The 22,950-nt window shown below is 45.6% G+C and overlaps 1 protein-coding gene across 1 annotated transcript in view; it reads left to right on the top strand.

The window, feature by feature from the left end:
• Nucleotides 1–22,950, top strand: part of MYO1E (myosin IE) — a 200,584-nt gene that overhangs the window by 70,032 nt on the left and 107,602 nt on the right. Inside the window, exons 2-3 of the mRNA XM_036269692.1 lie at nt 12,598–12,741; nt 21,209–21,298. Of these exons, the coding sequence (XP_036125585.1) occupies nt 12,598–12,741; nt 21,209–21,298 (234 nt within the window). The remainder of the gene's footprint in view (nt 1–12,597; nt 12,742–21,208; nt 21,299–22,950) is intronic.

Here is a 22,950-nt window from a genome sequence, read left to right as displayed (position 1 = left end):
CTGACCGGGAATAGAACTGGCGACCTCTTGGTGCATGGGTCAATGCTCAACCACTGAGCCACACCTGCTGGGCAAAACGTTAATATTTCTTTACTGAATCCTATCCCTGCTATTATCTTCTTCTTCTCCTTCTTTTTTTTTTTTTTTATCCTCACCCGAGGATACTTGTGCATTCATCTTCAGACAGAGCTGGAGGGAGAGAGGGAGGCAGAGAGAGAAACATTGATGTGAGAGAGACACATCGAGTGGTTGCCACCCACACTACCCCACCCGGGGCCAGGGACAAACTGCAACCAAAATACGTGCCCTTAGTGGGAACCAGACCCGGGACTCTCTGGTCTGCAGGCCAACACTCTAACCGCTGAGCCAAATTGGCCAGGGCGTGCTGTTATCTTCTTATTGGCCAGGTGAGATGATGGTTCTCTGATTCTTTCTTGAAATGTCAGGTATCTAATCAAGACACTATTCCCAGCTATCAGAGTTTCCAGTCACTTATAATTAACAACAACTTTACTCAGCACTCATGGTGGGCCCGGCGTGTACTATGGACTCTTCATGCATTTCCTGATTTGATACCCTCAGAAGCCCCAGATACTGTTATTATCCTCATTTGTCAGAAAAAGAAACCGAGGCTTAGAAGTTGGGATCCTTGCAGTGCCGCCTTGACTAAAGATCCTTGAAACATTTACCTGCCTTAAGTCTTTTTAGTTGTAGGTGTTCAATTAGAATCCCTTCTCAGAGAGAGAGGGTCTTCTCTCTCCCTCTGCATAACATCTCTTTAGCTTCCTTTCCAATTTCTGTATTTTTAAAGATCTGTATTCGCTTGCAAATGAAACTTTAGTCAGGATCAAGCTAGCCAAAGGGAGGCAAAGTCTACCTGTTAGGTGGCCTCCCCAAACCTAATAGAATATAATAAGGAGGGTCCTGGGTAAGTTCACACGGAAGCCCTGCTGATGTCCCTAATTGGCTTTATCGCCAGTTCTTCCCCATGACTTGCTAACTGAACTTGGGCGTGTGGGGTCACAGCAGGTAGGCGGTAAGAACCCTTGGGATTTCTGTAGGCAGGAACACGTACCAACAAGGTAAGATTCGGTGTCCGGGTGTGGCTTCTGAGAGATGAGCTGATAACAGGGGAGGCAAAGGCTTGCTTTCCTGTCTGTCCTGGGGCTTTTCATTGAATCATCAAGTGCACACGTGCCCCCTCCTCTAAATTCCTTCAGTTCAGCCCTGTTTTTGTTCCATTCCTGGAGGAGCCCACGGTGTGGGTTGTGGGAAGAAATGGCCAGGGGATGAAAGGGAGTGAGTGACAGGATGGACCAGGTGTTGATCTTCACACACAAGGCTGTCCTGCAGGACCTTTGGTGACACTGATCCTTGGTATGGATTAGTGGCTGCTCTGGTGGCCTCCCACCCTGTCAGCCTGCTTCTCTGTGGCCCGAGATCTCTGTGGATCCGGTAAACAGGTCTCGTTTACGCCCTGAAATCTCCCAGACCAACTGGCCTTAAGCTACATTTGCCTCCAGACAAATGTGGCACCCGGTGCCATAGATCAGGCCAAATCAAGCGGGCAGAGGGTCCACAGGTGCCCGTGCCAAACGCAGGAGAAGGCGTGGAAGGCACATCTCACGTCTGTGCTGTGCTCAGTGTTGGCTAGTGACCGGTGCTCAGGGGACACACCTCACCCCAGAGCTCAGCTTCTGTCCTGGGCTCAGTATCCCCATGGCTAACCCGTGACGCAGACTGCCCCTGCTCTGCGACGGCCCTGCTCACATTCCAGGCCCTTCTCCCACTCAGCACACCCTGACCGATGGCCCTAAGGGAGATGACATGTCAACACTACCTGTTGCACCTCCATCTAACATCCTACTCTATACTCTCTCCGTGCTTCCATCCCGGCTTAAAAAATACATAGGTAGCCCTGGCCGGTTTGGCTTAGCACTTAGAGCATCCGCCTCTGGACTAAGGAGTCCCGGGTTCAATTCCAGCCAAAGACATGTACCTCGATTGTGGTTCATCCCTGGCCCCGGTTGGGGTTGTGCGGGTGGCAACCAGTCGATGTGTCTCTCTCACATCGATATTTCTCTCTCTTTTCCCCCCTCCCTCCCTCCCCCCTCCATCCTTCCCTTCCTCCTACTCTACCTGAAGATAAATGAGAAAATATCCTTGGGTGAAGATTAAAATAAATAATAAAATAGTTAAGTGCCTTGGTCGGTTTGGCTCGGTGGTTAGAGCATTGGCCCGAAGACGAGAGTCTCGGGTTCAATTCCGGTCAAGGGCACATGCCTCGGTTGCAGTTCAGTTCCTGGCCCTGGCCAGGGATGTGCGGACGGTGACCAGTCAGTGTGTCTCTCTCACATTGCTGTTTCTCTCACTCTCTCTCTCTCCCTCTCACTCTGTCTGAAGATAAATGGGAAAAAAAGTATCCTCAGGTGAGGATAAAAAAAAAAAATACATATGCAAGAAAAGAATTCCATCAACCTTACAAAACTTTTTAGGTTGAGTTTTCTCATTCAGATATGCCAACTGCTCGTCTTTCAGGAAAATTAAGGAATATTTTTAAAAACCATAAAATGAGTTGATTATCTTTTTACCTTCACCATTCCCGCATGACCTAAATAATGCGTATTTTACAATCACTATAAAGATGCCATAACTGATAGTGAGTCCGGGGAGGCTGTTTCGGTCGGGTCGCTGGTCGGGTCGCGGTCATGTCTGCTGCCTCTGCTGATAAGTGTGTGCCTGTGTTTCTTTCTTCCACAGTCAGAGCAGGAGTTCGTTTTATGTCCCAAGGAACTGTTCAATTGCCCCTCGGTTTTTATTCCCATTTTAATTAATAATATGAACGAGAGCGGCCGGTTGTGATATTTCTATAACTAATCTGCCTGCCTCATTACTTTGACTTCTTAAGTCAGTTAAAGCCATTCACAGAACAGCTGCCATTGCTCCGGGGACTGTGATTTTCCAAAGAAAAAGTAGGACCCATAGTCTGATAGGGTTTTGTTTTCTTGGCTCATGAATCTATTTATTAATGAAAATCCCGTCAGTGGAGGTACAACCTGAATCACATTTAGGTGTATATTGAACTGGTTGCCGTAATCGTAAAGGATGAAAGCCCATGAAACTTGCCCGAGGTCACTGCGGTGAGCCTTGGGCTTGATCCCGCGTCTGTTGATTCTAATCTGCTGCTGGATTAGCAAATGGAATTGCATCTCCCAACCTTCGGACTTGAAAACGGAGGCGACGACCCGGGAGTCCCTGAGGGATTGGTAAGTGCTGGCGATGCGGTCAGACCAGCAGAGCCACAGCGGAAGAGACAGACTGACGTCGGGTGTGGCTCTTCATCGTTTGTGTGATGGCACCACAGACAGAGGCAGATGTAGGACCAAGTATTGCTGTTTTCAGTGGCCACTGAGCTTATTGCTGGGGGCGGTGAGCGGAATGGCGAAGTCCAGCGCCTCGAGCCAGGCAGCCTGGGTTTGAAGCCCAGCTGCTGGAGCCGGGCACGTTCCTGAACCTCTCTCTGCTCCAGTTACCTGCCTGCTACGTGTGAGAATTAAGTCAATCTGCGTGTATGAAATGTTACAACGGTGCTGATTTGTGACATGAATGACAGGTGCCCCAGAGAGAATTGGCTCCTCGGCCTCAGGACAGGCCCTCACCCTGGGGACCACTAAGATGTCCCCCAGTGGCTGGGAGGGTTTTCTGAGGAGAAAGGACTTCAGGAGGGCTCTTGGGACCCCCAATGGAACATGCAGGGGATGCCGAACATGAACACAGTAGTTTCTACTGGTGACAACAAAACCTAGGCTCTCACCTACTGTCTGACGGGGAATCTGGTCTCGCCATGTGAGATTTTCCACAGCAGAGAAAAAAATGTTTGGGAAATGCACTAGAAGTCATTGAAACTCCATAGGGCTGACTTGACATTGATGGGAACAGACCCCGTAGAGAATGGCAGCGGGTCCCCACGTGTGGGACAGGGCACCAAGGTGGATGGTAAGGTCAGGTTGTACATGCTCATGTTGTGTATTTTAAATGGCATGTATCCCTTATTATTTTAGCACATGTCGAAGAATTAAAACTGATGCCAAAGTAGGGTTTTTCTGGAGACGATTACTTTAGGATTTATCTACATTAAAAAGGACAGTTTATAGGAAAATTTGAAGTATAGGGCTGGTGGGATTTGTCCTATAGATAAAGTTATAAAAAGTTATAAAAGTAGTTGAAAATGACTAAAGTTTAGGAAACACAGAAGTAAATGAAGATCAGAACTCATGATTTCCTGGGGTGGTATATACATCAGGGGTGGGGTGCCCCCGTTCCTGCTTCAGATGGTCTCAGCACCGAAGGACCTTTGAGGTTGAAAGAGATACAAGTCTGAATGCACCTTTACAAATTCAAGAGGAAATTGCCTTGCTTTGCAAACTTGTGGTCTGGTGATCGGCAGCTCTTACCAGCAGCTCCTCAGCCAGGTCACTCACCCTCATCCTGTTTAGGATGGGGTCAGGGGGCACAACCACAAAAACTTTCACAGCAAAGCTTCTAGGACTGGGCGGTCATCAACCTCACCAGCAGAAACCACTGCCCAGGTTCTGAAGGGGCAGTAATACATGGCACGATGCTTCCAGAGTAATCACAATCTTCCTAATGCGTTGTATCTTCAATGATATTAAACATTGACTTAATGTTTGTGAAGTGCATAGAACGGCGCCTGTGTCCTCATGAGTGTCGTCATGTCCGAGCCATGGTTCATCGAGCCTCGGGTGCCCCGGTGGGAAGAGAGACACCATCATTTTACTTTTCCGTTTAAAAACAAAAAACAGCCCTGGCCGGTTTGGCTCAGCAGTTGGAGCGTCGGCCTGCGGTACAGAGAGACCCGGGTTCGGTTCCCGCTAAGGGCACATACCTTGGTTGCAGTTTGTCCCCGGCCCTGGTTGGTCGTGCGGGTGGCAGCCACTCGATGTGTCCCTTCACGTCGATGTTTCTCTCTCTCTCTCTTCCTCTCTCCCTCCCGCTCTGTCTGAACAAAAAAAAAAGCTACTGCCCGTTAAGCTGTGGCACAGCTATAAGACACTTTCGAATTTCAGAATGTTGGCAGAAGAAGAAGAAAAAAATGCACTTTAGTATTGATGGAACCTGTCAGTGGTTCTCAACCTTCCTAATGCCGCGACCCTTTAATACAGTTCCTCATGGTGCGGTGACCCCCGACCATCAAATTATTTTTGTTGCTACTTCATAACTGTAATTTTGCTACTGTTATGTCTTAGGCGACACCCCCCAAAGGGGTCGCGACCTACAGGTTGAGAACCGTTAAAGATTAACTGTTCATTTATAACATCTTAGATATCTTTTCATAATAGTAGAAAATGTTCCTTTGGGGAGCCATATTTCAGGCAGAGAAAGTAAAAGGCTGGGGTTTTTTGGTTTTGGTTTGGTTTGGTTTTTCCTGCTTGGGGCCCATGGTTATTTAAAGAAGAGTGGACTCAAGCTGGAAGCTGGCATGAGCAACAAGAATGGAGGCCTAAGCTAACCTGGAATAACAAATAACAGCAAAACTGTCACCTGACGGAGTGTTTTCACGTCCCGTATCTTGTTTAACCTCCTTTTCCATGACAACAGCTCGATACGTGTGTGCACATTTTCTAAACAAATGCTCAGTAGAAACAAACCACATAGAAAGTACACTTAGAGATAAACAAACCACATTTCCGTACAGGGATATCTTTTTTCACAAACAGCATCGTATATGCAATTAAAACAAAATTAGGGCACCTTAGCATCTCTTGTGTTTTTTTTTTACAAACCTCTTTTCCCTTCCTCACTCATTGAGTCAAACCAGTGTTGCCAGCCTGGCATGTAACATCCACACTTTGCCCCTGGTCAGATCATTATAGAAAACTAACTCTCCCCTGGTGGGATTGGGGGTTGTCAGTCTTATCTGATCTGTGTAGTAGCTTCTGGGAGCAGAGTAATGCTAGGAACCTCTTTCTGGGCAGCTGGTTGAGAGGCCCAGACAGGCAGAGGGATCTGAGAGACCCTGCAGTGAAGGGAGCCCACGATCTCGGCTAGGAGGGTTGGTTTTTGAGTTGTCCATGACTTTTCTGAGATCAGGTTGGTCACAAGTACAACCATGTACCTGAGACCCTGAGTTTATGCCTCTTGTCCCAGCTTTATTATTAACAACATTTTCTTCTGCACTGAGAGTGTCCCCGTTTGGGCAATGTTTGATTTAGTTGCTTCCAGGAAGGTTGAAATCTGGCCAACCGTGGCTAGGAGACTGAGCACTGGACCTCGCCGTCCTGGACCCGGCATCTATACACGGCCTCCGTGGTGCTGGAAGTGAGATGTGGTATATATAGCAGAAAAGAGCAGAGAGAAGGAAGTCAGAAATCCTGATGGCAAGTCTCAGCTCTGGCCCTTTGTTCCAGGGGTTAACTGAGACGTGTGTGGAAATGGCACACAAATATCAAACTTTTGTTTGGATCACATATACGTACCTGAAGGAAACTAATGCATTCATGGAACCTCCCACCACCCTCACCCCACGTTGTGTGCCAACCCCACAAAGTTCTTTCCCATCCCCAGCTCCTCCGAGCGGAGGCAACTTGGGACGTTATAGTCCCAGACCTCAACTTTACCCATTTGTAAAATAATAGAGGGATTGTAATATGCATGTCTTGTAGGTGGTGTGTGAATTAAATGAGATCATGTCAAGCATTGGCACATGTTTATGGGTTTGGTAAGTGTTAGTTCCAATTACCTCAAGGGTTGAGGGGAGTGGGAGTGTTGGTTGTCTACTGACTGCCCCCCACTCTTCCAGAAACACTCTTTTCTCACGTTCTGTTCACTGAACTTTAGCGTGCGCGCGCGCACACACACACACACACACACACACACTTGCTTCAAACACATACCTTCACATCACCACGACAGTGGGGAGAGGGAGCTAAATCCCATAAAGTTGAGCTACATTGCAAGCCCAAAACTGGTTTGTTGAGCCTGGCACATAGGAGACAAGTAAATATTTATAGATGATGACACCTCCCCCTCGCCTCCCCCCATCATTTGCAATGGAAGTAAGGGTTTCGTTCCAGTCAAATAGCAGAACTGCAAAAGGTAGAATTCCCAGACTGTCAATTAGAAGATTAAAATCTAACAGATAGTTGTGTGCCTTTCCTGTGATGACTCACTGGGACAAAAAGACAAGCCCAGTTCAGTGGCAGGCCAGGGTTACCCGTGGTCCATTTTCACAACAGGAACGTACTTTATCTGCTTCTCGGGGTGATGCGCTCATAGCGTAACAGTCTAGCCCCAGGTTTTCTGGAGATCAGATCTGCTGTCCTGCTGCATTCATGGGCCAGCCAACCATCCCAGACATGCTGTCTTCTCATCCAGGCAACACCCAGTCCATCTCTCGAACCTTGAACCCACACAGAACCCAGGCTTACGTCGATGGTCCCGGCTTTGGGATAGATCAGCCACCACCCAACACCACCCCCAGAGGATGCTTGATTGTCTTGGCATCATGTCCGATGTTTTCATTTATTTTTACATCTTCTTAAGACATTCTTATGGTTTTTTAAAAAATGTAAACTGGACAGAAAAGTTTAAAATGGAAAGTCAAAGTCACCCTGCTCCTGAAACCCCTTCTGCCCAGTGAAAACCTTGTGTATCTTTTCAAGAAAACAATGAAAACATGCCTTTTAAAAAATGTAGACAAATGCCATCATTCTTTACTTCATCCACATATTGATTGCTAGTTTCACGAAGCAGTGGGTCCTGAAGCTCTTCCCACGTGGCACCGGCGGTTCTGAAGGACGAGCGCCCGGCACCCCTCTGTGGGGGCGCTGTGCCATTCCAGTCAACCCACCACCGCCCCGACTTCTGTCCATGACACACTTGGCTACGGCGAACAACCTTGTCCACACATCTTGGTGTATCTAGAGGGAGATTCTTAAAAACGCAACAGCTGCATCAAAGAGGTTGTGAATGTCGTTTGCATTTGGTTCACTGGATACATACAGGTCTCTGGGACTAAAAGGCTGGTACCTATTTCCACGCTGCCGTCCGAAAATACTGTGCTGAAGGGTGTACGAATGTGGGGGATCACCCGTTCCCAGGCTCTGCCCCACACTGGGCCTGTTGTGTTGACACGGCACCTTTAATTCCTCCCTTCCCTGGGCATTTGGAGATGGTAGTCACCCCGGGTAGGCCCTCCTCCGCTCCTGGATGAACCGAGGAGGGAAATGTCACTGAGACGCTGGTGAGAGTGTGCAGAGCGGGGCCGGGCAGGCGCGGCTCGGGCCGTCTCCAGGGAAGGTCGGCGTTCAGGAGGAAACAGGCCGGCTCTGTGCTGACTCCCCTTGGCTCTTCCTTGTCCCCACCCTGGTAAACACACACCAGTGAGTGACCCCCTCCTCCGATCAGCCCGAGCACCGGTGAGCCGGGTTCCTCTCCGTGTGAGGGACTCCTGTGTCTTGGTGCCACCTCCTAAATGTGGGGAACAAACCAGGCCATTGTGTGGATAGGGGCATACCCCACTCTCTAGAACTTGTGTGTGGATCCGTTGCTTTTTAATTAACTGAATTGAAAATGAATGTGGACTCGAGCAGGTCTGCACTGAAGCCTCATCTACTGAGTGTCTCCCGGGAATGTGGACTAGTGGTCCTGGAAGAGGGATGTTCCTGTCGCTCCCGCAGTTGTCATTGCTCAGTGTTTTCCCTATGGGCTCTCAGCCGGCTGGCAGCTGCGCCCCTCCCTCGGCACAGCGATGCCTCGCTCATCCCGGACTGCTGGCCAAAGAAGTCCCTGGCTGAGCACCCTACTTGTTTCAAAGTTACTACTTTTAGTGGGGAAACAGAGGAGTTTCCCAACCAAAAAGAAGCCCACAGGAGGGAAGGAAGCTGGCCCTTGCGGAGGTGACAGCCTGGTAACCTGGGTCTTGGCCACCCGAGGGAAGTGCCCGCCTCTCACAGACGGGGGTCCCCGGCACTGCCCTGGCCCCGCCCAGCAGGCATGGCAGCCAGCTCTGCCCCTACCCTCTCTGTCAGGAGTGCGAGGAAGCGAACCGGTCAGGGTTATTCGTCCCAGGCACATAATTCATGTTCTCGCAGTTCTGGGACAGTCGTGGGCCCAAACGCAGGCTTCTGCTTCCGCGGAGACTGCTTCCCACCCTGTTCTGCACGTGCTCCCAGGCGCAGCTGTGCTCCAAGGAAGGACTCTGCAAAGTCCTGCTGTGATCAGAGTGTGCCGCCCCCTAGAGCAAAGCAGAAAGGAGCGTTTCTGTTTCACTGTGGGGACTTTCAAGCTCCCCTGGGCTGGGCTGAGAGTTTACATTGAGCTGATCAAGCTCGCACCCTCCACGGAAACTTCCTGGCCCGGCTTCCACACACCTGGGCTGGGCTCTCACTTTGTCCTTGACGATCTGGGCAGATCAGCCTCCCCCAAAAAGCTGTTTGCTCCCACCCTCCCTCCCTTTACCTCATCTGAATTCCGGGGTTTCTTTTGGGGGGTGGAGGGAGGAGAAAGACATAAAAAGGGGTGGTCAATAAGGACAGAGAGGTTACAACTGAAATACCTTGCGTAGTTTTTTTTCGCCAGTAAAATAGAGATAATAACACATAGTGTGGGGAGTGGTTGTGCAGTGAATGAGCTCACATATATAACTATAATTGCCTGGGAGGAGGGGCAGGGAGAGGTGAAGGGAGGAAGTAGGGAGAGTGAGAGCGAGTTTTATGACCAATTGGATATAGAAAATGTGTCAAATAAAAAATAACTCCAGTGTTTTCATCTTTGATGCTAAGAGAAGGTGGTCATTAACAAAGAACATATGTTCAATGATGTTTTGTAGCCAGTCTAGCCTTCTGTTCCTATCTTAAACGTAACAGGTGGAGGTAGCTAATAAATCACAAGGGAGAAAATGTGAAGAAACCACAATGTTTGGATGAGTTTATAGTCCAGAGACTTCGGTTCTACCTTCCCTTTGCTACACAACTACTTGGGAAGCCTGTTCCCTTCTGTTGTAGCATGAGAATGTTAACGTCTCTCTCCGTGGTGGTTTGGAATAGTAAAGGGAGCAACCACCACAAATCAAATGGCTCACGGTGTTTCCTTATTCTCTTGTAGATGGAGGTCTGGAGACCAGGGGTGGGACTCTGCAGTGTTGAGGGACATTTGGGACCATGAGACTCAATGAACTCCACAAGGGAGGGCACCCACCACCTCTGAAATGGGACAGAGGCATGTGTCACTCTCCAGTGACACAGAGAAAGGCGGTGGATTGGACCCCAAGACTGACTCGGGTTACCTTGAGAAGGCAGTCTCGTGGCCAGGATGACCACATACATGCGGACACAGAGCCCCTCCATTTTTTATCCTTAGCAGAAGTTAAATAACAACTTACTAATAGCCCCTCTGTTTCCATCAGCTGTGCTTACCTTATCCAAAGAGAAAGTAACTTTTTTTCCCCCTCTTTTAGGTGGGTGGATATTTATTGGGGTTAAAAGCAAATAAACAAACACACCTACTGGTTAGTTACTCTGGAACTTCAGTTTCCTATGCAGAGTAATTTCTGTGGGCGCCCAGAAAGAACAGTCAGGGAGGAGTCCCCGGGAGTCTGGATCTGGTTGGAGGGAAACCGTGGACACTGGACGGAGAGCCAGTGAGTCATGCTGTGGCCAGTGCTCTTCTCTCGCTCGGCTTCGCCACAAGAGGAAGGAGGAGGGGTGAGGTCTGAGGTTATTCTGCAGAACTGATGCTGCATGTGGTTCTGAGAAAGCCAAATATATCGAATGAACGGTTTCCCTGTGCAGGGCCGCATGGGTGGCGAGACTTCCAGAACCCCATCCCGGAGCCTGAGCCACAGCACTGGTTGCTTTTTAAAAATTGCTTTTCCCAGAGCCTTTTAGAGTTTGCTTTTATCGAAGGACCCATGTCTCCTGAAAACAAACAATTTTTTTTTTTTAATATTGATTTTAGAGAAAGAGGGAGGGAGATGGAGAAGGAGAAACATCGATGAGAAAGAACATTGACTGGCCGCCTCCTGCACGCCCCCCACTGGGGATCAGGCCCACAACCTGGGCATGTGCCCTGACCGGGAATCAAACCAGTGACTTCTGGATGCATGGGGTCAAAGCTCAATTATTTAGCCACCCTGGCCGGGTGAAAACAATTTTTTAAAGTGAAATTTAAAGTGGCATCTGTCTTGTCCCGCCACCCCACCCCACCCCCGCCCCAAAGAGCCTCTATGACCTTTTCTCATACTACTTTTGACATCCAGTCAGTCAGGCGGCCTTTCTAAACACCCTTATTCAGAAATTTTTTCTCTTTTGTCCAAACTCCTCCAAAATGTGAACTCCTGGGATAGGGGGCCAGAGCTGAGTCTTGCTGTGTGTCTTGTCCAGTAGGATGCATGAAGGGTTTGAAGAGAAGGAGAATCCGCCAATATCCAGTCATGAGTTATTTGCTATTATTTTATATGTATTAACTGTTCTGGCCGCCATGAATGTAAATGATAAAGAATAGCCTTCCTCCTCTACCCTTCTGGAAAATTTAAAGTATTTTCGATCCACGTCAAATGGCACCTTCTCCAGGAAGTGATTTCTCTCTCTCCCAGGACAAAGGAGAGTCCCTGCTGCTGGAACATCCGGTTTGCTTGTATTGATATATTGACTGTTGCTGATGCACGAACCACATACTGTCGATATCTAGGTGCCCTTCCACGGGTGGTGAACTCCCCAGGTGTGGCCACCATGGATGGTGCTCCCATCCTCCCCTCATCCAGGGCCTGGCACTTGGCTAAACCTACGGGGATTCCACTGCAGAAATGCCAAGTAAACGGAACCCCTGCCAGCCACAGGGTGTTCAGAAGCCACGCCTGTTGTTGAGTTGTTAACTCCGATAAGCAGACAAGGGCCACAGCGTCATGTGTCCAAGGAGGCCGTGGGGCCAGATGAGGTCCTCCTGCCCATAGCACGTTCTGCAATCATGCTTTGGCTCCTGTCCCTTTCCTCATTCATACAGCCGTGATCAGCCATCACAATGTAGCTTAGGGTTTGAATGTGGAAGGCCAGAGTTCCATTGCGAGTGATAAGTGTACAGAGGGAAAACAGTGTTGATGTGAGCTAGCCGTACGATACATATTCTTTCCACTTCTGAGTTGGCATATAACTGGCAAAACAAGTCTAGAACGTTTCTGCTTCACTGCTCATTTTCATTGATAAATATTATAAAATAGTAAGGTTGAAGAAATTATTGGAGACCATCTATCGTTTACTGTGCTACACTCTAGACCTGATCAGCGCTTTAGATGGGTCATTTTATTTCATCCTGATCACAACTCTATAAAGTGGGTCTTATCTCTCCCATGTTCAAATGAGAAAAAAGCTGACCTGGCACCGTGAGCTTAGATAACTTTCCCCCCACTCCATTTAGTCTATGGGTGGCAAAGCTGAAACTTGAACCAGGTCTATTGATAGCAAAATCTCTGTTCACTCTGCTGCATTTGATAGGAGGAACATTGGGAAAGTTAGTGGCATTTTTTTTTAAACTCTAGGAGAAAATAAACTATCCTAATAATTGTGTGTTTTCCATTTGCAGGGAAGCAAAGGTGCCTACCGGTACCACTGGCAGAGCCACAATGTCAAGCAGAGTGGTGTGGACGACATGGTCCTTCTCTCCAAGATCACAGAGAATGCCATCGTGGAGAATCTAAAGAAGAGATACATGGATGACTACATTTTTGTATCCTTTTTGGGTTCCTCTGGACATTTCTAAATGAGGTGACAGTGTCCACGGTAAAATGTGGCTTTATTCCTGGTGTAAGAAGATCCACCTGAAGGCTTTGGGCTCACATCATTTTCAACCTTGCAGAATGTGGCTGTGTACTTTTTTGTCCCTTGATTCAGGTGGTGGGAAGGGCAAAGATGATGCTAAAGTACTTTCCTGGCATTTCACATAATCAAGATGCAGCCAGTATCCATCTATTTTAACCCATTGGCCCTGTACCTTCGACGTCCTCCAGCCACGCACGTGGTGTCTGCCACCCCTGCTGGTCCCAGAGAAAGTCCTGACTTGCAGAGAGCTGTCGATAGTGCTCCCTAATTGCAAAGCAGTTACATCCAGACTTAAAAGGTTTAGAAAAGATTGCCTCATGCAAAAAATGTGCGATTTGGTCAGTGTTTCTGCATTCTTATGTTTACTAAAGGAAACCTGAGACGTGAAGACCAGCTACTGAAAATGCCTGACATTCTTGACTTGCCCTTTGTGTTTCCATTTTAGCTGCCAGATGCCATTTTATGGGGCTTTAAAAATTTCAGAATAGAAATTGGATTCAAATGTGTGTTGACTTCTTTATAAAGAGAGACCTGAGATACTTACCTAAGTCCTTACAGGATTCAATAGTTTGGTATAGTGCAGCTAGGTAAAGACCTCTTAGTGGAATTATTGCAGAGGTGGTGACAGACAGGCGAACTTTTGTGTAAACTCTGTATAGTGGCATTAGCAAGTTTAGCTTGAATGCTGTTGGTGACTTCTGAAGGTATGGTGTTATGGAGGACCATTACAGGTGGAGTCTCTGCAACCCCTATAATATACATTTTAGATTTTAACCCCAAAAGCACGGGGAGAATAGTTTTCACAATAGGAGCTTCTGCTTATTATTTACACTGCTCATATGACTATTAGTTAAAAGCACCTGTGCCTCTACAACAATACTTTTGCAGGGTCTGCCTGTCTCATCATTAGGAGAGTTCAACTCACCAGGTATTGATCGAGCAATGCATTATTCTGAGGCACTTGGATGGTTCTTTTCAATACTGTGCTGTTTCTTCTTTACCAGAGAAGATTTTTTTTTTTTTTACAAAATATCTGGGTAGTTAAACCCCTGAGCCCCTGTTTTTAAGTGTTAACAGCTATATTGGGATTTGTCGGCTGTATCGATCAGGGGTGACAGCCTATCGCCTGCAGACAAAATCCTGTGCCCCGCCCATTTCATAAAAAACGTTTTCTTGGAACACAGCCATGCTCAGTTGTTTTCTTCATGTCTGCGGCTGCTTCCATGATACAATGCCAGAGCTGAGTGCTTGCGACAGACCAGGTAACCCCCAAAGCCTAAAATAAATACTTTTGTGGCCCTTCACAGGAAACTCTTGGCTGACTCCTAGATACCTGTATAGAACTTCCTTTAATGTAATTGTATGGAAGCAGTTGTATTCAGCTAGAAGATTTAATTTTATTTGGTCGCAAAATTGAAATACGCTCACTTTATCTGGACTTATCATCATCAAAACATTGAAATCACTTTCATGTGCGAGAGGCATGGCCCATGGAAACAGGCAGGTGATAGAGTAGAAAAGGTTGGGTGCAGGAAGTGGGTCTGGACTGCCTGTTTTCCAACCTACTCTGCCTTGATTTCCTCACCTGTAAAATTTGAGTAACAATAAAAGCTCCCACATGAGCTCTTGTAGGGTTAAATGAAATAATAAATGCAATAAATACACAATAAGCATTAGCTATTATTATCATAGGCTAAGGCAAGTATGTAAGTTCCTCCCATATTTCTGACTTGTATTCCAAAAATTCAGTTGTAAAGATGCTTATTGGAAATTCAAATGCATTTTATCCTGGAAACTTCTAAATGGAGGATTGGTTTATTGACAAGCCCATTAAAGGCTCACTTCCACTGAACGTAATTGAACAAATTATTTATTGGAATGTTCTTAGATTGCAGGCTCAGCTTATTACATTATTTACATAGAAACATGGGTTTTGTTAAGCTGGATAAGAAAAGAAAAAAGTGATGCCAGTGGTTCTCAGCAGTCAACCCAGACATACTCATTTCTCCCCACAAAGATTATTTACCCCTAAAACACCAGAGATTCCTTGCGGACAAGGACTGTGTCTTGTATGTCTTCTTTTAAAAAACAAAGTTTAAAAAGCCCTTTAAAGAAATACATTTTCACTTAACATGATTTGTAAAGCAGAGTCGAGCAGAAAGGAAAACCCTTAAATCACCTAGAACCCCACTGTACAGGGGTTAGTTCTTATATAACCTCTTGCTGTATATTTTCCCACTTATCCACATACAGACATGCATATAGATGCGCTGTCTTGTTAATTTTTTAGAAAACAGGATCCTCTTGCATCATGCATTTTCATTTCCTGCATAATTCTTGACATGGTGCATGGCATTACGCATTCATTGAAAATTTGTTCACTATCAAGACTTGCTTTTTATATTCAGACAACAGAATTTTTTAGTGACTCACACAGAGGGGGCTGATTACGAGCCTCTGAATTAATGCCTTTGAATCAGTGACTGACTAATCATGTGTGCCACCAAGGAAATGAGTTAGTTGACCACTAATGACTGCGTGTTTTGGAAATCTCTGCCCACTCGATGGATGAGAAACTCGGCCTCAGTGTGCTCTCCCTCAGTAGCACAGAGCAGCTTTCAGCTTCGAGGAGGCTTGTGGGTCTGTTGGATGCTTATGAAATAACCAAGGGTGGAGCTGCAAAATCTTTCCCTCTCCTAAGTGATAAAAGCCTTCTTTATCAGTGCAATGCTAAGGGGATGTTATTATAATAGAGTAGCATTATTTTAAATAAAAGTGGTTTTTTTTCCTCTCTCTATCCTAAGCTTAATAATTAAGGCAAGAAGAGATTCGATTTCACAATTAAATTATAAAATTGCTCATTTCACCTCTTCTACACCTCATCCCAGCACCTTGTCTTGTATTGAAGGTCAGTATTTGGAACGATCGATTGTTAATGCAGTCGGGCCGAATGGACATTTCTTTGTCATACATTAGAAATGCTAACACGGCTTTTACCAATAAAAAACCACCCGTATTTTTCAGCTATTTACCCTACGACAAGAAAGGTTTAATTAACCATCCATTTTTCCTGACCGTTGCCACACTCCATACAATTACACTTGAAAATATATCAGGAAAACATTGCAGTACCTGCTCTCATGCCCAGTGAGACATCCTTCAGAACCACTTGGCTGACGGAAATATTTCTTGTGCAAAAGCCCTCCATGCTCATTTGGTCCGGCCTTCTCCAAAATTCTTTCCACTCAAAGACCACACTCAAGTGTGTTTGGCATCCTTGGTCCTTGAATTAGGGGTTGAGACTTGCGTGTCAGACCAGCCCGAGCTCAAGGCTGGGCAGTGAGTTCACGCTGGGGGTGGGGGCAGCATGGTGAGGGACATGGAGGGAGGTTGGTCCGCGGGAGCCAGAAGCCGAAGTTCCAACTTGACCATTCTCCACCTGTGTCTTCAAGCACGTCACCCAGCTCCCCGCCCCACTCAGTGATAAAATCAGGGAAGTCCATTCCATCAGTGTGGGTGGCTTGGGGGAATTCATTGATTATTGAAATTTTTAAAAATAAGTTTTTATTGATTTCTTAGAGAAAGAGGAATGGCCCTGGGCAGTTTTGCTCAGTGGTTAGAGCGTCGGCCTATGGTCCAGAGAGACCCAGGTTCGGTTCCCACTAAGGGCACGTACCTCAGTTGCAGTTTGTCCCCGGCCCTGGTTGGGTTGTGTGGGTGGCAGCCACTCGATGTGTCCCGTACAGGTCAGTGTTTCTCTCTCTCTCTCTGTCCCTCTCTCCCTCCCACTCTATCTGAACAAAAAAAAATGGAAAAATGTCCTCAGGTGAGGATAAAAAAAAGAGAGAGAGAAAGAGGAAGGAAGAGAGAAATATTGATGTGAGAGAGATACATTGATTGGCTGCCTCCTGCACGCCCCCTACTGTGGATCGAACTCACAACCCAGGCATGTGCCCTGACCAGGAACTGAACTGGGACCTCTCAGTCTATGGGACAACACCCAATTCACTGAGCCACACTGGCTGGGCTTGAAATTTTTTTTAAGTTAAACTCATATCTTTAACTAAGAAGACCATTAAAAACAAACTTATGCGCTGGCCAGTTTGGCTCAGCGGTTAGAGTGTCAGCCCGTGGGCCGGTCGAGCTGTTTGATACTCTTGCACGTACCTTGCTTGTGGGTTTGACCTGGCCTGGCGGCAACCATCCACTGTGTCTTTCTCACATCAATTATTTCTCCTCTCAAACTACCCCCCTCCAGCCCTCCCACTCTATCTAAAAAGGAAAAATATCCTTGGATGAGGATTTAAAATATTATAATAATAATAAAAATAAAACAAACTTACAGAAGCTGCACTACCATCACATTTCGTAGGAGAAAGAATATTTTAAACCCCCAAAGTAGAAAATAATTCAAGCACGAAGGACAGTCTTTTATATTGAACAAATTGAGCTTTATGGACAATCCGGGACATTGTTTCTCCTTTTGTCATTCTTGCCACAGATCAATGACAACTCAAAGAGCCCCAACAAGCACTTGGGAATTTGTCTTGCAAATTCTACTCAATAAGATGGCATTTATATTATTTGTTTTTTCTTGATGGTTTTTTTGGTTTGTTTCTGTTTTGTATCGTAGCCTTGTAGCTCCACACATTTTCAAAATTAACCTTAGTCCACACCTTCCTAGCCAAAGATTATGTGGTAGAGACAATGACGGGAACGGCTGTTCCCAAAGGCACACCTGAATTATGTAGCAGGGAGTGGGCGCGAGTGTCGAGCTCTGGAGAAGTGACCCGGCAGGCAGGGAAGCAGCTGAGGTCTCTGCAGACCCAGCCAGGTGATCAAAAATGGGAAGTGAGAGAAACGATGAAGCCAAACTCTCATCTGAAATACATTTGTTTCCTTTAAATCTAAGTTATAATCTCTTGTCTCAGTTCTTCTATTTCAAACCAAACTGTATTTTTCAGGAATCCTCCCAAATAATATGGCCCCCGAGAACCCAACTAGGAAATTCAGGGAACAGCTACAGTTTTTCCTCTTTCAACCTCAGCCATTGATTCAGGATTGGCCCAGAGTGGCCTGAAATAAGTTTGTTTTTTTTTTTTTTTTCCAAGTGTCTCCTTCCCAGAATTTAAATTCTCCTTACCAGAATTTCATAGATTACTGAGTCAAGACTGTACAAGATTTCTCTTTACACAGATTGTTAGTAGTGGGGAAATGTTGGCTCCGGTAGGAGCTCTCATCGACCCAACCCATATTCGTTGGATCACCAGGGGCTTGGTGGGAAGGAGGGGTTGCCGAGGAGGTGCCTCCTGTGGCTTGTGTCCCCAGGCGGCTGTTTCTCTTTGAGCGCAGTGATCACTGTGTCCAGGGCCGGTGGCAGTCACGGCATTCCCTTTATAACTAGGGCAAGGAGCACCCTCCTCCCCAGAACATCAGACTTGCCCAAGTCTGTTTTTAACTAGAGGTAAATGTGGACAGATATCCTCTTCTTCTGAAATGACGACGGTCACAGCAGGGCATTATTTCTTGAAAATTGGGTTTACTGTAAGAATTACTATATTTATTATGAGAATCAGAATGAGGGCCACACCTCATTTATTCTGTTTCGATTTGGTCTCTACCATGTGGAAAGGATACTGAAAAAAATCAACTGAGGGAGATAGAAGAGTGTGAGTTCTCAAAGCATCACAGAATCCAGTTTAAAAGAGACCACAGGCTCTGTAATCAAAGACCTCTCAGTCCTGCATAAGATGTTTGTACTGCCAGTTTAGGGTTACAGTAAAATACAAGATGCCTGCTTATTTTGTTTTGTTTTTTTGTTTTTATCCTCACCCAAGGACATGTTTGCATCCATCTTGAGATAGAGCAGGAGGGAGAGAGGGAGGAAGAGAGAGAGAGAAACATCAATGTGAGAGAGACACATCGATTGGTTGCCAACCACATGACCCCAACCAGGGCTGGGACAAACTGCAACCGAAGTACATACCCTTAGGGGGAACTGAACCCTGGTCTCTCTGGTCCACGGGCCAAGGCTCTAACTGCTGAGCCAAACTAGGCAGGGCCAAGATGGCTGTTTAAATGTGAACCTCAGATAACCAACAAATAGCATCTTAGTACAAGTGTGTCCCAAATATTGCTTGGGGCATACTTCTTGGAATACATATGCATAAATTGTTTATTGTGTATCTGAACTTCAAATTTACTTAGGCATTGTTTATTTTATTCCCTAAATCTGGCAACTCTACCAATAATAATAACAACAACAATAGTGGCAATACCTGCTGATCTTAGAGAGACAGTATAGCTTGTTGTGACAAGTGTGGACTCTAGAATCAGACTGCTTGAGTTTGAGTCATAGCTCTGCCACTTTCTAGCTTGTGACTTTGGGCAAGTTTTAAAATTTCTCTATGCCCCAGTTTCTTCATAGTAAAATAGGATTAAAATAATAGGATTGTGATTAGAGACTTAGTTAGATGAGTACCATGTAAACATATATGTATTTGGTCAGACTAACTGTTAATAATAGTCTACAGCATTATAGATCTTATGTACTTAATCATTTTATTTATTTCTTACTTTTTATTAAAAAAATTTTTCTTTATTGATTTGAGAGAGAGAGGAAGGGAGAGGGAGAGAGAGAGATGGAAACATCGATGAGAGAGAACATCGATTGGCCGCCTCCTGCATGCCCCCCACTGGGGATTGGGCCCACAACCTAGGCATGTGTCCTGACCAGGAATCGAACTGGCGACCTCTTGGTGCATGGGTCGATGCTCAACCACTGAGCCACACCGGCCAGGCAGCTTAATCATTTTAATAGGACATTAATCTGTTGGCGGCCTCATCCGACTTTGGTATTTGGAATGACCCTTGCTCTCGGCCCTTCTTTAGTGACTGGCAATTTTCGGTTAGGATTCAGTGTCACTCACATTTCTCCCAGGCCATAGACTGCCCCCAGGCCAGCACTGGGTACATCTGGGTGTGCTCTTAAACCACCCCATCTGCTCTACTATCATTTCAGGTTCAATCCTTTCAAGTCTGAAATGTTTCTGGTCAGTGAAAAAAGAAGCAAAATTGCCACCAAATCATTCCTCATTCACACCTTTGTGTATAAATACCACTTTTTAAATATTATATGATTTATCCAATACTTGGCTCATTTGTCCTCAATAATAGTCCCTATGCTGCATTTCAGTGGTGTGAACATGGGACAAAGCATGCATCTGGACGTATAGGAATTAAGGAAATTGCATCAGTGACGTGCCAGACACTGGGCTAAGCGTTTTTTAACATTGAATTCTCATAGCAACCCTGTGAAGTAGGTCCTGTTTTACCCCATCATTCATTAACCGCAGCTTACAGATAGGACTTACCCAAGGTCAGAGAAGAAGTGGACTTGGGGACGAGGCAGTCTGACCAGATTCACCGCGCTGCTCTATGTGACACCTGGACCCTAACCTATAAATCTGTAAATGTCTCCTTAGGGGAGGAAATCTCATAGCTTAACACCTTCAACTGCAACATTTCTAAACATTTTAAAAGCATTGATTAAAAGAAACAATTTTGAATATTGTTTTGTTTTTATCCCTTTTTTTTAATATGACTATTTTTTCCTCCCCAGCGTCTAGAACAGTGCCTGGCATTTTGTAGACACCAGTTCAACCTAGTTGATTATTGAAAGTATGCATGCAAATATGTTTTGTGATAATTACACAATTTATTTGAGCACATTAAAAGGTGTTGTATAAAACAGTTAAGATGGAGTCTGAACACATTCTCTTCTGAGAGGCTTTCTTGGATTCTCCACGCAGAAATAACACCTCTTCTTCTAAACCTGATCTGTATCGGTTTGTGATTTTCCGCCCTAAATAATCTAGATACAACTCAGCTCCCTAACCTCTTAGAGAGCAAGACTGTTACATTCACCTTGTATCTCTCTATTTGTTAAATAAGTAAATGAATACATTTACTTTGTATACTTAAGAGATAAGAAAGTTACAAGGAAAAAAATAATAACATTTGAAAAGAGGAATAATAACTGCTCTTTTCACTCCTGGGTCATTTCTGTTTTGTTTTTATTGTTGTTGTTTTCTACTGTACATGTCACCAGTGTTAAAGGAATGTGCTTCCGTTCATTTAAAACAATATTTCTGTTTGTAACACCTGGGTAATTAAGCTCATTATTCTTCCTGGAAAGGAACAAAATCTGAGCTAGTTGGTAATTGCCTTTGTCTTTATTTGTAATCTTTTAGAAAACAAGTACATGAGCTTTGCGTTGGACGATCATGAGTTTTTTATAATATCTGGTTACTTAATTTTTCAAGAATGTGTAGCTCTGAAGATTAACAATGAACCTTAACTGGATATCAATTCAGACATATATAGGATCTGTATTAATCTCAGTCAACCCTTTTAAGCAGATGCCATATTTTGGGGATAAGGAAATTGAAATGTACCAAGGAGCGGTAAGTAACATGCCACAGAGATAATTGTAGTATTTCTGGCTTCTTTGATGCATGAGTAATTTTTCTCGATGTCGGCAATACATTTGCATTTTCTTATTATGAATTATTATTGGGGGAAGCTCAAGTAGGTGACATTGTTTGATTTTTATGAGTGCTGCTCATAGTAGCATAGGACTATTTAACATTGGAACATTATACACAAAAATTAGTGAAATGGGATGTGAGACCTACAGCTTGGGAATCTTCCTCCTTCCACACATGCCGCAAAATTCTAAGGTCTAAAAAACCAGTAATGGGTAAAAAATAAATGGGGAGATGGGAATCATTCGGTCCGAAACAGACACTTAAGCTGTGGCTATGACTGGAACATGAAAAATGAATCTTTGATTACTTTATTTGTTAATGAGACTCTGGTCCCTATTCAGACCCAGCTCCATAACCACTTGCATTGTGTGATAAAAATAGAAAGTGTGATCCTAATTAATGTGGATCATTACGTGGTTCATCACGTCCCAGGCCTCCCCATCTCTGCCGCTTTCCCCTCCGCTTCCCTGTGCAGCAGAACCGCAGCATTCATTAGTCCTGACCCTGGAAAACAAACAGAAGGGAGCCCACACAAATTCATCAGTTGAAGTGGAAGGCGATTTACCCAGAGCAAGAGCCCACCCCATTGTGGCCAGATGAATGGCGCTGGTCGCTAGAGCCGAAGGAGGCTGCCACGCGAAAGACCTTTGATAATGCTGCCTTTATGGGAGCCCAGCACAAGGGGAGCACTGTCCGCGGAGGCCGGGCCCTGCCCTGGCGCCCTGATCAGCGGGCCCGGGGCAGCAGGCGGAGCCGGCCGGGCATCCTCAGTGACAGCCAGGCGGGGTGGGTGCGACTGCTGGGCTCTCCGGTTGTTTCTCCCTAGTTCTACGTGATCCCTTTGAGACTACTCATCTTTTGAAGAGTCTCTTTAAAGAAATGCTCTAGAATGTTATTTTATTATTTTTTGTTATTGGTTTTTATTTTATTTATTTACTTATTTATTTTGTATTGATTTTTAGAGAAAGAAAGGGAGAGGGAGAGAGAGATAGAAACATCGATGAGAGAGAACATCAATTGGTTGCCTCCTGCATGCCCCCCACTTGGGATTTGGCCCACAACCTGGGCATGTGCCCCGACCGGGAATCGAACCGGTGACCTCTGGGTGCATGGGTCGATGCTCAACTAAGCCACACCGGCTGGGCGAAATGCCCTAGAATTTTAAAATGTATATATTTATTTTAACTGCTAATGTTAACCAGGTGTAAAATTGGTACTTACTGAGTGCCTGGCGCTATGTTACCCTTGTGACAATAGTAAAACAGCCCTGGAGCCTGGCTGTGTATTGCTCTCCACCCCTATTTCACAGATGACGAAACTGAGGCTCAGAGAGGTGAAGTACTAAAATTTATTGAGTGTAGGAGCTAAAGCCAGGTCCTAATGACTTTCAGGGGCTTCAGGGGGGGGGGAAGAATCAGGCAGAGGAAATACCTACCCCATACTCTCACAGGTAGCTGAGCGGTTCCAGGAGATCATCGATTGGAAACAGGTTTGAAACACAATCACGTGCAAAGGCCAAGTATAACTAGTTACCAGCTTTCAGGCCTTATTGGGCAGTGACTTCCCAC

Source organism: Molossus molossus, unplaced genomic scaffold, assembly GCF_014108415.1.
Source record: "Molossus molossus isolate mMolMol1 unplaced genomic scaffold, mMolMol1.p scaffold_m16_p_1, whole genome shotgun sequence".
NCBI classification, from domain to species: Eukaryota; Metazoa; Chordata; class Mammalia; order Chiroptera; family Molossidae; genus Molossus; species Molossus molossus.
The sequence above is the reverse complement of the archived record's forward strand: the minus strand, read 5'-3'. Positions and strand labels throughout refer to the sequence as shown.